Genomic DNA, 14,728 nt, shown 5'->3' with positions numbered 1-14,728 from the left:
TGGAGGGGGATAGAGATACTGGATAGGAGGGTAGTTGTGAAGAGAAAGAGAGAGATGGTGGACCCTGGGATGGTGGGGAAGGAGGGAAAGATGCTGGATGAAAGGGTAGTTGAGAAAAGGAAGATCTGGGGATGGAGACGAAATAAAGGAAAGATGCCAGACCTCCGGGGGAGGGAAGGGAAACGGAAGGGGAGGACAGAGATGGAAGATGGATTGTTAGCACCGAGAAAGAAGAAAAGAACAAATGGGCAGGAGACCCTGGCAAGCAAGTTATCAGAAGACAACCAGAGCCTGGAACCAATATGATTTGAATAATGATCAGACAACAAAAGGTAGAAAAATAATTTATTTTCTGTTTTGTGATTGTAATATGTCAGATTTGAAATGTGTATCCTGCCAGAGGTGGTGTTAGACCGCAAATGTGAGCTAGGATTTAACAGAGAGAGGAAAAGTCTTTTTTCTTTGTTTATTTTGTTTACACCACAGTGCCAGTCTGGGTAGGAGAGGGCAAAGGGGGTGAAGAGGCTATAAAATAAACCCACCAGGATGTTTGATAAAAATACCCAATTGGGCAAGAAAATCGAATCAATTTGAAAAATCGATTCAATAGGCTGAATCAAATCAAAACTTTTTTTTCCTGAATCAGGCAGCATTAGTGTTAGATACAAGGTCAGAAGGAAGGGGGTGGGGCTGCAACCAGTTCTACCCATGTCTTAGATCCAGGGAAGTGGAAGCTGAGTCCCCTGTCTTCCAGCTTCCTGCTGATATACTTCTGGACTACCAGAATTTAAAAATGTACCGGATGGGGTAAAAATAGTTATATTCACTATATAAGATGCACAGACATTCCCACCTACTTTTGAGGGAAAAAAGTGCGTCTTATGGAGTGAAAAATATGGCATATGGAAAATAAGCAGAGAAGGAATAATCTGAGGTTGCTGAATTTTCCAAGTCTCCATTAATTTCTGGAGTGGAAATGGTCCAGAGATATTTGAAAGAGACTTTGTCAATAGCAGTGGAAAGGTTACCACCAATAATTAGTGCTCAATATATATCCTCAGGGAATAAATGGGATAGTTCTACCCCTATGAACCAGTGGAAACTGAAAAAAGCAGAATTAATTTAACAAACTGTCTGGAGAACTCACTGGAAGTGATAACTGATAGATCTACACTTATAGTGAGTGACATTCGCATTGGAGTTTGATAGAGATTTAATTCTTTGAACTTACTTTAGGCATATGAATGATACTTTTTCAGTTCAATAATTTGAGTATTTCCTGACATGTACTGTCTATCGTTTATATGTTTCAAGATGCCTATTTTTATATTGTAAATAGCTTGGAAATTACTTATAAGCATTTTAATCAAATTTTAATAAAACTTGAAGAGAAGAAAAAGACTTCTTGGTTTATAGACCAAGGGTCTTCACTTTGGGTGCATCTTTTATTTTGAAATTTTCTTCTAAATGCTGTGTCTCATTAGAGGGGAAAATTTTTCTTTTCTTTGAACCAAAACAATTGATGGAGTTTATTGTGGCTAAAGAAGGGGGGGGGAGGGAGAGTGATTATTGGTTCAATAGTGTCACCTGCAGTTTAACGAACTGGCTGTCAGGGTTTTTTTTCTCCTAATCTGTCCTAATGATATATCTGTAATTCTTTTCTGGGGTTTTTTTTTAATTTGTTTGTTCTTGGATCATATAATTTGTTTACTAAATAATAATTAATGATTTCTTAGAATGTTTAAGGTTTTGTACTATATTGGCTATGCGTAAAAACATAAGAATTGCTGCTGCTGGGTCAGACCAGTGGTCCATCGTGCCAAGGAGTCTACTCACACGGTGGCCCTTAGGTCAAAGACCAGTGCACTAACTGAGACTAGTCTTACCTGTGTATGTTCTGGTTCAGCAGGAACTTGTCTAACTTTGTCTTGATTCCCTGAAGGGTTTTTCCCCTATAGTAGCCTTCGGAAGAGCGTTCCAGTTTTCTACCACTCTCTGGGTAAAGAAGAACTTCCTTACGTTTGTACGAAATCTATCCCCTTTTAACTTTAGAGAGTGCCCTCTCATTCTCTCTACCTTGGAGAGGGTGAACAATCTGTCTTTATCTACTAAGTCTATTCCCTTTATTATCTTGAATGTTTAGATCATGTCCCCTCTGTCTCCTCTTTTCAAGGGAGAAGAGTCCCAGTTTCACTACTCTCACGCTGTACGACAACTCCTTCAGCCCCTTAACCATTTTAGTCTCTCTTCTCTGGACCCTTTCGAGTAGTACTGTGACCTCCTTCATGTACGGCGACCAGAGCTGGTCGCAGTACCGTATTTTCGCGGATATAACGCGCGCGTTATACGTGATTTTACGTACCGCGCATACCCCTCGCGCGTTATATGCCTGAGCGCGGTATACAAAAGTTTTTAAACATAGTTCCCACCCCGCCCGACGCCCGATTCACCCCCCCAGCAGGACCGCTCGCACCCCCACCCCGAACGACCGCTCGCACGCGCTCCCACCCGCACCCGCATCCACGATCGGAGCAAGAGGGAGCCCAAGCCCTCTTGCCCGGCCGACTCCCCGACGTCCGATACATCCCCCCCCCGGCAGGACCACTCGCACCCTCACCCCGAAGGACCGCCGACTCCCCAACAATATCGGGCCAGGAGGGAGCCCAAACCCTCCTGGCCACGGCGACCCCCTAACCCCACCCCGCACTACATTACGGGCAGGAGGGATCCCAGGCCCTCCTGCCCTCGACGCAAACCCCCTCCCCCCAACGACCGCCCTCCCCAAGAACCTCCGCCCGTCCCCCAGCCGACCCGCGACCCCCCTGGCCGACCCCCACGACACCCCCACCCGCCTTCCCCGTACTTTGTGTAGTTGGGCCAGAAGGGAGCCCAAACCCTCCTGGCCACGGCGACCCCCTAACCCCACCCCGCACTACATTACGGGCAGGAGGGATCCCAGGCCCTCCTGCCCTCGACGCAAACCCCCCTCCCTCCAACGACCGCCCCCCCCCAAGAACCTCCGACCGACCCGCGACCCCCCTGGCCGACCCCCCCACCCCCCTTCCCCGTACCTTTGGAAGTTGGCCGGACAGACGGGAGCCAAACCCGCCTGTCCGGCAGGCAGCCAACGAAGGAATGAGGCCGGATTGGCCCATCCGTCCTAAAGCTCCGCCTACTGGTGGGGCCTAAGGCGCGTGGGCCAATCAGAATAGGCCCTGGAGCCTTAGGTCCCACCTGGGGGCGCGGCCTGAGGCACATGGGCCAAACCCGACCATGTGTCTCAGGCCGCGCCCCCAGGTGGGACCTAAGGCTCCAGGGCCTATTCTGATTGGCCCACGCGCCTTAGGCCCCACCAGTAGGCGGAGCTTTAGGACGGATGGGCCAATCCGGCCTCATTCCTTCGTTGGCTGCCTGCCGGACAGGCGGGTTTGGCTCCCGTCTGTCCGGCCAACTTCCAAAGGTACGGGGAAGGGGGGTGGGGGGGTCGGCCAGGGGGGTCGCGGGTCGGTCGGAGGTTCTTGGGGGGGGGCGGTCGTTGGAGGGAGGGGGGTTTGCGTCGAGGGCAGGAGGGCCTGGGATCCCTCCTGCCCGTAATGTAGTGCGGGGTGGGGTTAGGGGGTCGCCGTGGCCAGGAGGGTTTGGGCTCCCTTCTGGCCCAACTACACAAAGTACGGGGAAGGCGGGTGGGGGTGTCGTGGGGGTCGGCCAGGGGGGTCGCGGGTCGGCTGGGGGACGGGCGGAGGTTCTTGGGGGGGGGCGGTCGTTGGGGGGAGGGGGTTTGCGTCGAGGGCAGGAGGGCCTGGGATCCCTCCTGCCCGTAATGTAGTGCGGGGTGGGGTTAGGGGGTCGCCGTGGCCAGGAGGATTTGGGCTCCCTCCTGGCCCAATATTGTCGGGGAGTCGGCGGTCCTTCGGGGTGGGGGTGCGAGTGGTCCTGCCGAGGGGGGAGAAGAATCGGACGTCGAGGGGGGGCATCAGGCTTTCAGAATGGGGACAGGACTTCAAGGGGGGACAGGCAGATCTTCAAGGGGGACAGGCAGACCTTCAAGGGGGACAGGACTTCAAGGGGGGACAGGCAGACCTTCAAGGGGGGACAGGACTTCAAGGGGGACAGGCACGGAGAGGCGGGGCAGTGCACCGAAAGTCAGGGGGGTGAACGGTGAGTCGGGGCAACCAGAGGAGAGTCGGGGCAGTGCACCGAAAGTCAGGGTGAGTCGGGGCAACCAGATGAGAGTCGGGGAGGGCGAAAGGAGAGTCGGGGTGGCCAGAGGAGAGTCGGGGAGAGCGAAAGGAGAGTCGGGGTGGCCAGAGGAGAGTCGGGCAGCATGCGCGTTATATGCCTGAGCGCGGTATAGAAAAGTTTTTGTACATATCGTGATTTCTGCGCGCTATACCCCTGTGCGCGTTTTACAATGGTGCGCGTTATATCCGCGAAAATACGGTATTCCAGGTGAGGGTATACCATGGCCCGGTACAGCAGCATGACAACCTTCTCCGATCTGTTTGTGATCCCCTTCTTAATCATTCCTAGCATTCTGTTTGCCCTTTTGCTGCCGCCGTGCATTGCACGGACAGCTTCATTGACTTGTTGACCAGTACTCCCAAGTCTCTTTTCGGGGGGGGGGAGGGGGGGAAGTCTCCAAGTACTGCACCGGACATCCTGTAATCGTGTAAAAGATTTTTGTTAGCAACATGCATCACCTTACACTTATCCACGTTAAAACTCATTTGCCCTGTCGCTGTCCATTTCTCGAGCGTGTTTGTCACGTTGCAGGTCTTCGCAATCCTCCTGCTTCTTCACTACTCTGAATAACTTTGTATCATCTGCAAATTTAATCACTTTACTCGTACCAATTTCCAGGTCGTTTATAAATATGTTGAAGAGCACAGGCCCAAGCACCAAACCCTGCGGAACTCCACTTGTGATGCTTTTCCAGTCCGAGTATTGTCCATTTACCCCCACTCTCGTTTCCTATCCGCCAGCCAGTTTTTAATCCACATGAGTATTTCACCCTCGATTCCAAGGCTCACAATTTTTCGAAGTAGTCGTTCATGCGGAACCTTGTCAAATGCCTTCTGAAAATCCAGATATACAGTGTCGACCGGGTCACACTTGTCTATCTGCCTGTTTACTCCCTCGAAGAAGTGCAGCAAGTTCATCAAGCAAGATCTTCCTTTGCTGAAGCCGTGTTGGCTGGTCCTCATCAGATTGTGTCCGTCAAGGTGATCAATGATGCGGTCCTTTATCAGTGCCTCTACTTTCTTTCCCGGTACCTAGGTCAGACTCACCAGTCTGTAGTTTCTCGGATCTCCCCTCAAACATTTATTGAAGATCAGCGTAACATTCTCCATTTTCCAGTCTTCCGGTATCCTTCCTGATTTGATTGACAGATTGGCTATTAGTTGAAGCAGTTCAGCTATAGCCTCTTTCAGTTCCTTGATTACCCTTGCATGGATGCCATCCGGTCCCGGGGATTTATCATTTTTAAGCCTATCAATCTGCCTGCATACCTCTTCTAGACTGACTGACAACCCTGTCAGTTTCCCGTCTTCGTTTCCTGCGTACAGCCTGTCAGCCCTCCGGTATGTTGTATATATCCTCTTCGGTAAATGAAAAAAAAATGTGTTCAGTTTGTCGGTGATGGCTTTGTCCTCCTTTAGCACTCTCTTTATTCCATGGTCATCCAACGACCCCACCATTTCCTTCGTGGGTCGTTTCCCCTTAATATATCGAAAGAACGGCTGGAAGTTTTTTGCCTCCTGGCTATTTTTTCCTCGTAGTCTCTTTTGGCCCCCCCTTACCGCCTTATGGCACTTACTTTGATGTTGTTTGTGCTTTTTCCAGTTTTTGTACGTTTTTGCCCTTTTCCATTCCTTAAACGAAGTCTTCTTGTCTCTGATCGCTTCCTTCACCTCTACAGTGAGCCACGCCGGTTCCTTGTTCCTTTTCCTCTTGGATCCCTTGTTGATAATCGGTATATATAGATTTTGCGGCTTGGTGACTGTGCCCTTAAAAAGGGTCCAAGCTTTCTCTAGTGTTTTTACAGTGCTTATCCTCTTCTTTATCTTCTTCCCCACCATGAGTCTCATCCCTTTGTAATTCCCTTTTTGGAAGTTCAGTGCCATGGCCGTCGTTCTGAATCGACGTTTTGCCCCTGTGTCCTGGTTGAAGTGGATCATATTGTGATCACTGCTTCCCAGCGTCCCTTCTACTTCTACACCTTGTGCCGGTCCTCGTAGTCCATTTAGAATTAAGTCCAGAATTGCATTTCCTCTTGTATTTTCCTTGACAAGTTTTTCCAGGAAGCAATCGCCTACAGCATCCAGGAACTTGTTTTCCCTACTGCAGCCGGAGGTGTCTAGGTTCTAATCTATTCCTGGATAATTGAAGTCACCCATGATAACTGCGTTGCCTCCCTTGCAGTTGCGTTTAATTTTGTCCGTCATTTCTCCATCAATTTCTTCATACTGCCTTGGGGGTTGGTAGTAGATGCTGATCTTCATTTCCACTCCATTTGTTCCCGGAATTTTGACCCATAGAGATTCTACCTTATTTTCCGTTTTCAGCGTGTTCTCTCCAGTAGACTCAATTCTCTCTTTGACGTATAGGGCAATACCCCACCTTTTTGACCCACTCTTTCTCTGCGGTATAGCTTGTATCCCAGTAGCACAGTGTCCCAGATGTTTTCCTCGTTCCACCATGTTTCCGTGATGCCAATGATGTCAAGGTTATCTTTTTGTGCCATAGCTTTTAATTCCCCCATCTTATTCCTTAGTCTCTTTGCGTTTGTGTACATACACTTGAGTTTGCGGCCTGTTACTTTCTTGCATTTTCTTCCCTCTTGTGTCCGTTTCAATCCGTCAGGATTTCTGTCTTGGCTATGATCCGGTGAGTCTTTCCCGCTATCTTCCTGCACAGTATCCTCTGGGTATACCAGTTCCTGAACCATCGACTCTTGGTCGACTGGCAGCTTTCCCCTTCTTCCTAGTTTAAAAACTTCTCAATTTCTCTCTGGCCAAGAGTGGTATATTTCATTTCTAATCTGTATGCAGGTAGATTTACTTGTTTATATTTTGAAAATATATATATATTTTGAAAATATATATATATATTTAAATACTACTTTTCCTTTTTGTTCCTCAGTTGGCCCTTTGGGCCCCATTATTTTTCCACTTTGCTTGTCGTGTATTTTGTGTCAACCATTCAGTCCTTTGACTTTGCTGCCAAGATTTTTCCGTCCAAGTCTAAACCTTCAAGCAGTTTTAAAAAGTGCTGTCGGTGCCAGAGCCCTATTTTCATCACTGACCCGCACAATTGGTGCATACAGTGTTTGGGGCTGAGCATCGAATAGACACTTGTGCTTGGTATTCTACACTGCAGAAATGCTCATTAAAGGCAGGTCGTATATAGCAAGAAAAGCTGTTTGGATTGGTCAGGGACTACAATGATAAATCTGAGCCATTGATACTGGCGGTACCGGCATCGTCACCACCATCAATATCGGATGGCATTCCTCCATTCGGCAAGCCTGCTAAGAAGGCATCCTCTTCCCAGCAAGCGTCGCAGGCCTCTAAAGCATTGAGTCCCTCGATACCAGCTCTCCTCCTCCTTGACATGTCAAGAATTTGGCTGATTTTCAACAATACACACCATCTGAGAAACTTGCTGCATTCCAAGAGTCCACTCTTGTCTTCTTCAAACACAAATGTTTATGGCCTGATCAGCTTTTGATGTGGTATCCAAAGCATCAGCTATGTCAATTGCTATGAGAAGTCTTGCATGGTTAAGAGACTTTGACATGGACATGTTTAGCAAACATTCTTTATTTGGGTGAAGAACTTTTTGGAGACAAGGTCGAAGATGCTATTCAAAGACTAACCCTTCATGAACAGAGCTGGACCAAGTTGATGGGACTAAAGCTCAGTCATTTAAACCTTCACAACAGCTTCCTTCCTATACATAAAAGAGGTGCTATCCAACGACCTCCTTTTCTTTGAAACCTCCTCCTCAGAAGAGACAAGACACAAAGGCCTCAGAAGACTCAGCTTTCGGCTCCTCAAAAGCCTGCTCAGTCTTTTTGACATGCTTATAGAAAGCATAGCTGCAGTTATCCATTTTGGCCACCACCCCAACCCATTGGAGGCCTACTTCTGTTGTACCACAGACTCCTGGATCCTCAAAATCTTACAGGAGGGTTACTCTCTTCATTTCACCACCATTTCTACGAACAACCCTCCAAGAGAGTGTTCTTTCACATCTCAACAGATGTCCCTTCTTCTTTAGGAAATCAAAGCTGTACTTCAACTAAATGACATAGGAGTAGTATCCCCTTCCCAGAAAAATCAGGGGTTCTACTCCAGGTATTTCCTAATTCCAAAGACGACAAGAGGTCTTTGTCCCATTCTCAACCTACTGGGCTCTCAACAAATATCTTGTAAAAGAAATGTTTTGCATTCTATCTCTGGGTACCCTATACCCACTTCTAGAACAAAATGATTGGCTATGCTCTCTAGACCTCAAAGAGGCCTACACACATATATCCGTACATCCCGACCACAGAAGGTTTCTGCATTTTTGGATTGCTCATCAAAACTTCCAATACAAAGTTCTGCCATTTGGACTTGCTTCCTCTCCAAGATTATTCACCAAGTGCCTAGTAGTGGTGGCAGCAAACCTGAGTACACATGGGTTTCAAGTGTTTCCATATCCGGATGATTGGTTGATAAACGCTACATCTCCTCAAGTAGTGCACTCTGCAACACAGCTAATGATAACTTTCCTCTAGCTTCTAGAGTTCGAAACCAACTTCCCAAGTCTCATCTTCAACCCTCTCAAGTGCTGGAATTCATAGGAGCCCTACTTGACACCACTCTTCTATGGGCTTTCCTACCTCAACAAAGACAAAACACCTTGCTTCAACTTTCCAACCGTGTGTCCACTCTGCAAATCTTCTCAGCAAGATAAATGATTCATCTCATGGGTCACATGACATCCACAGCTCATGTAACTCCCCTTGCTCAATTTCAGTTGTCTCAGGCCATGGATTCCTTATCCCAAAGGATCAAAGTCACCTTGCCTCTTTGTCAATCTCTCCAGTGGTGGTTGAATCCAACAAATCTCTCTAGAGGTTTACTGTTTCACATCCCCCTCACATCAGAGGGTACTCACGATGGACATGTCCATGTGTGCTAGGGGATCCCACCTGGATGGTCTCAGGACTTGAGGTTTGTGGACCTCTCAAGTAAAGAAATTTCACATCAATGTGTTAGAGCTACAGGTGATTCGCAAAGCTTTCTTCACATTTCAAAATCATCTTTCCAACCAAGTCTTCCTTGTTCGTACAGACAATCAAGTGGTGATGTACTATATCAACAAACAGGGTGGCATGGGCTCTCTTCCTCTCTGTCAAGAAGCCAAGCGCATTTGAGATTGGGCAATTCCTTGCAACATATTTCTCAAAGCCATATATGCAAGGCAAATAGAATATCCTGGCAGACAATCTCAGCAGATTTCTCCATCCACACGAGTGGTCTCTCCACTCCACAGTCTTGCACCACATCTTCTGTCTTTGAGGGATTCCTCAGATAGATTTGTTTGTGTCTCCTACAATCATAAGCTGCCTCAGTTCTTCTCCAGACAGTACTTTCCTTATTGTCTCGAAGCAGATGCCTTTCTTCTAGATTGGACGAACAAGTTCCTTTATGCATTTCCACCAGTCCTTCTTATCATGAAGACTTTAAGCTCAAGCAAGAGTCAGCCACCATGATCCTGATAGCTCCTTGGTGGCCCAGGCAACCTTGGTTCTCCATTCTACTTCAACTGAGTGCCAAGGATCCAATTCCATTACAGATCTTTCCATCACTGCTCACTTTTGCATCACAATCTGCAATCTCTGCACCTAACAGTTTGGTACCTCTTGGTCTGACTTCAGCAGATTTTAATATTTCTGACTCGGTACAAGCCATTATAGCTGCTTCTAGAAAGCCTTCAACACAGCAGTGCTATCAACAGAAATAGACATGCTTCATTTTTTTGTGTAATCTCCATGACTTGGATGCTTCTTCCTCTTCTCTTCCATCAGTGTTGGACTATCTTCTTCATTTATCCAACTCTGGACTAAAACAACTTTAGTCAGAGTTCACCTCATTGCTGTTAGTGCTTACCATGCTCTTCTCAACAATAAACCTCTGGCCACTCATGTCCTAGTTACCTGGTTTATGAAAGGACTCATGAATTTCAAACCTCCACTCAAATCACTTCCAGTTGTCTGGGATTTTAATGTAATCCTAGCCAGTCTGATGAAGCCACCATCTGAATCACTAGCAACTACTCATCTTAAATTTCTCACTTAGAAAGTGGTCTTTTTGATCTCATCGAGTGAGTGAACTTCAAGCACTGGTTTGCAGCCAACCTTTCACAGTATTTAATCATGATAGGGTGGTTCTCAGGACTCATTCTAAATTCCTCCAAAAAGCAGTCTCAGAATTTCACCTGAAACAATCTATTGTTTTTCCAGTATTTTTCCCAAAGCCTCATTCTCACCCTGGAGAAACAGTTCTTCATACATTGGACTATAAGCATGCTCTGGCCTACTACATACAAAGGACTAAGCCACACAGATCTTCAACAGTTCATCTCCTTTGACCCTAACAGATTGGGCCTACCTGTCACCAAATGAACTATTTGCTTATGGTTGGCGACCTGCTTTTCCTTTTGCTATGCTCAGGCTGGGCTGCAGCTCGAGGGACGTGTTAAAACTCACAAGATTTGAGCTATGGCAGCATCAGTCACATCTTACTACTGTCAAGATTCCTATTCCAGACGAAATGGTCATTTCGGCCAAGCATTATTATAGAATTTATTTCCTTCCTAATGGCCAATTCTCTCTCCATCCCATTTTAGTAAGCTAGGGAGTCCAACTTGTGAGAATATGCTGCCTGCTTGTCCTAGGATAAAGCACAGTTACTTACTGTAATAGGTGTTATCTGGGGACAGCAGGCAGATATTCTCACATCCCTCCCACCTCCCCTGGTTGGCTTCTTAGCTTGCTTATGGCATCGTGAGCTGACATTGGATAAGAAAGCGTGTGTAAGCAGTCTCGAAGCTTCGCAAAGCTTAAAGTAATGGTAAACTTTTTACTGTCCGTACTGGGCTCTATGGATGACATCATCTGCATGTGAAAACATCTGCCTGCTGTCCCTGGATAACACTTGTTATAGTAAGTAACTGTGATTTATTGAATATAAGTCATACTGAATGATTTCTGATCTTTAAACAAAAAATATTAGTCAAAGGGAACCGGAGTAAACATATAACACAGATTTTATATTATTACATAATTTATTTAAGGAAGAAAGTTATCCAATGCGCACACATCACCCATGTGAAAAAGTGACTGCTCCTTAAATTAATAGCTGGTTGTACCATCTTTAACAGCAATAATTGGTTATCAGTCTTTTATATCACTGTTTAGAAATATTAGCCTACTCTTTGCAGAACTTCTTTAATTCAGATACATTTATAGGTTTTGTGCATGAACTGCTTGTGTTAGGTCCTACCACAGCATCTCTATTGGGTTCAAGTCAGTATTTTTAGTATTCCAGTCCAAAACACTAATTTTGTTTCTCAGTCATTTAGATGTAGACTTGTGTTTGTGTTTTGGATCATTGTCTTGCTGTATAACCCAATTTTGCTTCAGCTTCAGCTCATGGGCAGATGACTGGACAATCTCCTTTAGAATATTCTGGTACAGTGCAGAATTCGAGGTTCCTTCAATAATGGCAAGTTTTCGAGGTCCAGACAGCAAAGCATCCCCACACCACCATATTTGATTGTTGGTAGGATGTTCTTATTGTGGAATGCTCTATTTGCCAGACATAATGGATCCTGTGTTGCTCTAAGAATTCTATTTTTGACTCATCTCTCCATAGAATATCATCCCAGAAAGTTTGGTGATCAGCCAGGTGTGTTTTTGCAAATGTGACACAAAAACAGAAAATGGATCTCACTAACATGAAGCATATAAAACATTTATATAAGAGAAAAAGGTGCTCAGTAAACGATATAAACCATCTCACCAGGTAATGGTTACATCTGCCACATCATAGTACCACCCCCTGCCATGAGTGAAAATAATGAAAGAAAATAAGGTACAGCTGAGGGTGGTGACCACTGCTTGGGGATTGAAGAATTTGGTAATGGTGTGGTCACCATCCTCAGCTGTACCTTGTTTGAAGAGCGTCCTTTGAACATCAGCATGAGAAATATTTTTTTTCATTATTTTCACTCATGAACTAGGTTGGTTGGGGGTAGTGCTAGGATGTGACAGATGCAACCATTACCTGGTGAGATGGTTTATATCATTTACTGAGCACCTTTTACTCTTATATAAATTTTTGATATGTTTCATGTTAGTGAGATCCATTGTTTCATATTTTTATGGATCTAGAGTAGTTTCCTTTGAATTTTCTTGGTTTTCTTTGGATTTTGCAAATATGAGACAAACGTCGATATTTCTCTTGGATAGCAGCAGTTGCCACCTTACTACTCTCCCTGAAATCTATCCTCTTTCTTACTGTGAAATCATGAACGCTGATCTTACTTGATGTTAGAGCCGACTACAGGTTCTGGAATATTTTTTTCCAGATGAGTTGTTTCTGTGTTCTTGGAGTAATTTTGGCAGGCCAACCTTTCTTGGGAAGATTCAGCACTGTTGCAAGTCCTCTCCATTTGGAGATAGTGACTTTGTATCCTTTTCCACACTGATATATTTCACAACATGTTTTATTTATTTAAAAGCTTGATTATATAGCCATTTCCAGAAAACAGGTCAAAAGTGGTGTACAGTACAAAGTAATATTAAAATCAAATAATTGAAACAGGATAGAGAAAGGAAAAGAACACTGTTCATTTCTTCTCAAATTTCCTTTAATTGTGGCATAGTATTATTGTAGAAACTTTGTGGTGACAACTTCACTTTCACAGTGAGGTTCTGTATATGGTGAGGTCTAGACTCAAAAGAGCTGGCTATAATCAAGCCTGGATGTGTTCAATCAGCTGAATCCAATTATCAATTAAATTTGGTCCATTGTGTGACTAAGTATAGGAACATTTACTTTTTTATGTGAGTGATATTGGTATTGGATAATGTTACTATTAAGTGATCAGCTCTTAAGTAAACGACATAATTTAAAAATTGTGTTTTGTGTGTGTGTTCAGGTTCTCTTTGTCTAATATAAAATTTTGTTTAAAATCAGAAACCGTTCAATGTGACATATATACAATAATAGGGGAGATGAAGAAGAGGGGGAAGAATCTTTCACAACACTAAAAGTTTTCTAGTTCTGACATTATTACGTTGCCAAAGTGATTTGACAATCCAGTCCTCAAGTATCCCCAAGAGGTCTGATATTTGTGGTAAATATAAAAGATCTTATGTTTGTGGTAAAAATATAGTAGATGACTGCAGATAGACCAAAATGGCCCATCCAGCCTGCCTGGTAAAGTGGTTGGTTAGGGGTGTAACAGCATCTCCATGCAGCTTATCACCTTTCCCCCACTCTTTGTCACCTTGAATTTCAGTGCTGTTTGATGTACTGTTTTGAGGTGCTCAATATTTCGTTTCTAGTCTTCTTGATTTTAGGAATCGTCTGTGTATTCCCATTTCTTTTTGAATTCCATTACTATTTGTCTCCTCCGCCTTCTTTGGGAGAGCATTCTACGCATTCATTGCCTTTTTTATTTTTTTTTAATTATAGAAAAGTTAATTGACATTGTTTGAATCCACCTCCCTGTAGTTTTTAGATTAGTTCTGCAGCTTCTTTTCCTTTGGAAAATGTTTGCTTCTTTGTTCATTAATGCTTTTCAAGTATTTAAATATCTTTATCATATCTCCCTGTCCCTCCTCTTCTCTAGGATTTGCATATTTAAATCTTCAAGTATCTTCTCGTATGTCTTCTGGCACAGATCGGCACCATTTTGGTCACTTTCTTCTGAACCATCTCCAGCCACTTTATATCCTTCATGAGATATGGCCTCCAAACGTGAACACAGTATTCCAGGTGAGGCCTCACCAATAATTTGTACACTAGTATTAATGCCTCTTTTTTTTTCCTGCTGGCTATTACTCTCTATACAGCCCAGCATATCCTGGCTTTGGGTACCTCCATATCGCATCGCATTGTTTTGTTACCTTGAAATAATCAGTTATCATCCCAAGATCTCTCTTCGTGTACATGCACATCAGCCTTTTCAAACCCTCCACCCTAATACATGGAGTTCCTTTTGGATTTCTGTACAGATTCATCACTCTTCATTTCTTCACAGGAAAGCTTAACTGCTAAAAATTTAACGTGTCTTCTAGGTTTTGTAGATTAATTATTAAATTATCTTCTCCTTCCAAGATGTCTGCTCTGTTACAGATCTTCATATATTCCATAAAAATTCAAACTGTTCCTTCTGATTCTTCGGTTCATAGACAAACCCGCTGAAGACAAAGGCGCGTGCCGACAACTGAGCGCAAGACGGAAGCGCGCGCCGAAGAAAAAGAGTTTTTTTAGGGGCTCCGACAGGGGTTTTTGTTGGGGAACCCCCACACCACTTTACTTAATACAGATCGCGGCGGTGTTGTGGGAGGTTTGGGGGGTTGTAACCGCCCTCATTATACTGGAAACTTAACTGTTTCCCTGTTTTTTAGGGAAAAAGTGAAGTTTTTAGTAAAATGTGGGGG

At 44.7% G+C, this 14,728-nt stretch overlaps 1 protein-coding gene across 5 annotated transcripts in view; it reads left to right on the top strand.

The window, feature by feature from the left end:
- Positions 1-14,728, top strand: part of SCAF11 (SR-related CTD associated factor 11) — a 543,954-nt gene that overhangs the window by 155,710 nt on the left and 373,516 nt on the right. The window contains exon 3 of one of the 5 annotated variants that reach the window (XM_033958791.1): positions 13,915-14,060. The exons of the other annotated variants lie outside the window; for them this stretch is intronic. Within the exon in view, the coding sequence (XP_033814682.1) occupies positions 14,030-14,060 (31 nt within the window). The 5' untranslated portion in view covers positions 13,915-14,029. The remainder of the gene's footprint in view (positions 1-13,914; positions 14,061-14,728) is intronic. 5 annotated transcript variants of the gene reach the window in all.

Source organism: Geotrypetes seraphini, chromosome 9 (assembly GCF_902459505.1).
Source record: "Geotrypetes seraphini chromosome 9, aGeoSer1.1, whole genome shotgun sequence".
Classification (NCBI taxonomy): domain Eukaryota; kingdom Metazoa; phylum Chordata; class Amphibia; order Gymnophiona; family Dermophiidae; genus Geotrypetes; species Geotrypetes seraphini.
Note: the sequence above shows the minus strand (reverse complement) of the source record. Positions and strands in the feature narration are given on the sequence as shown.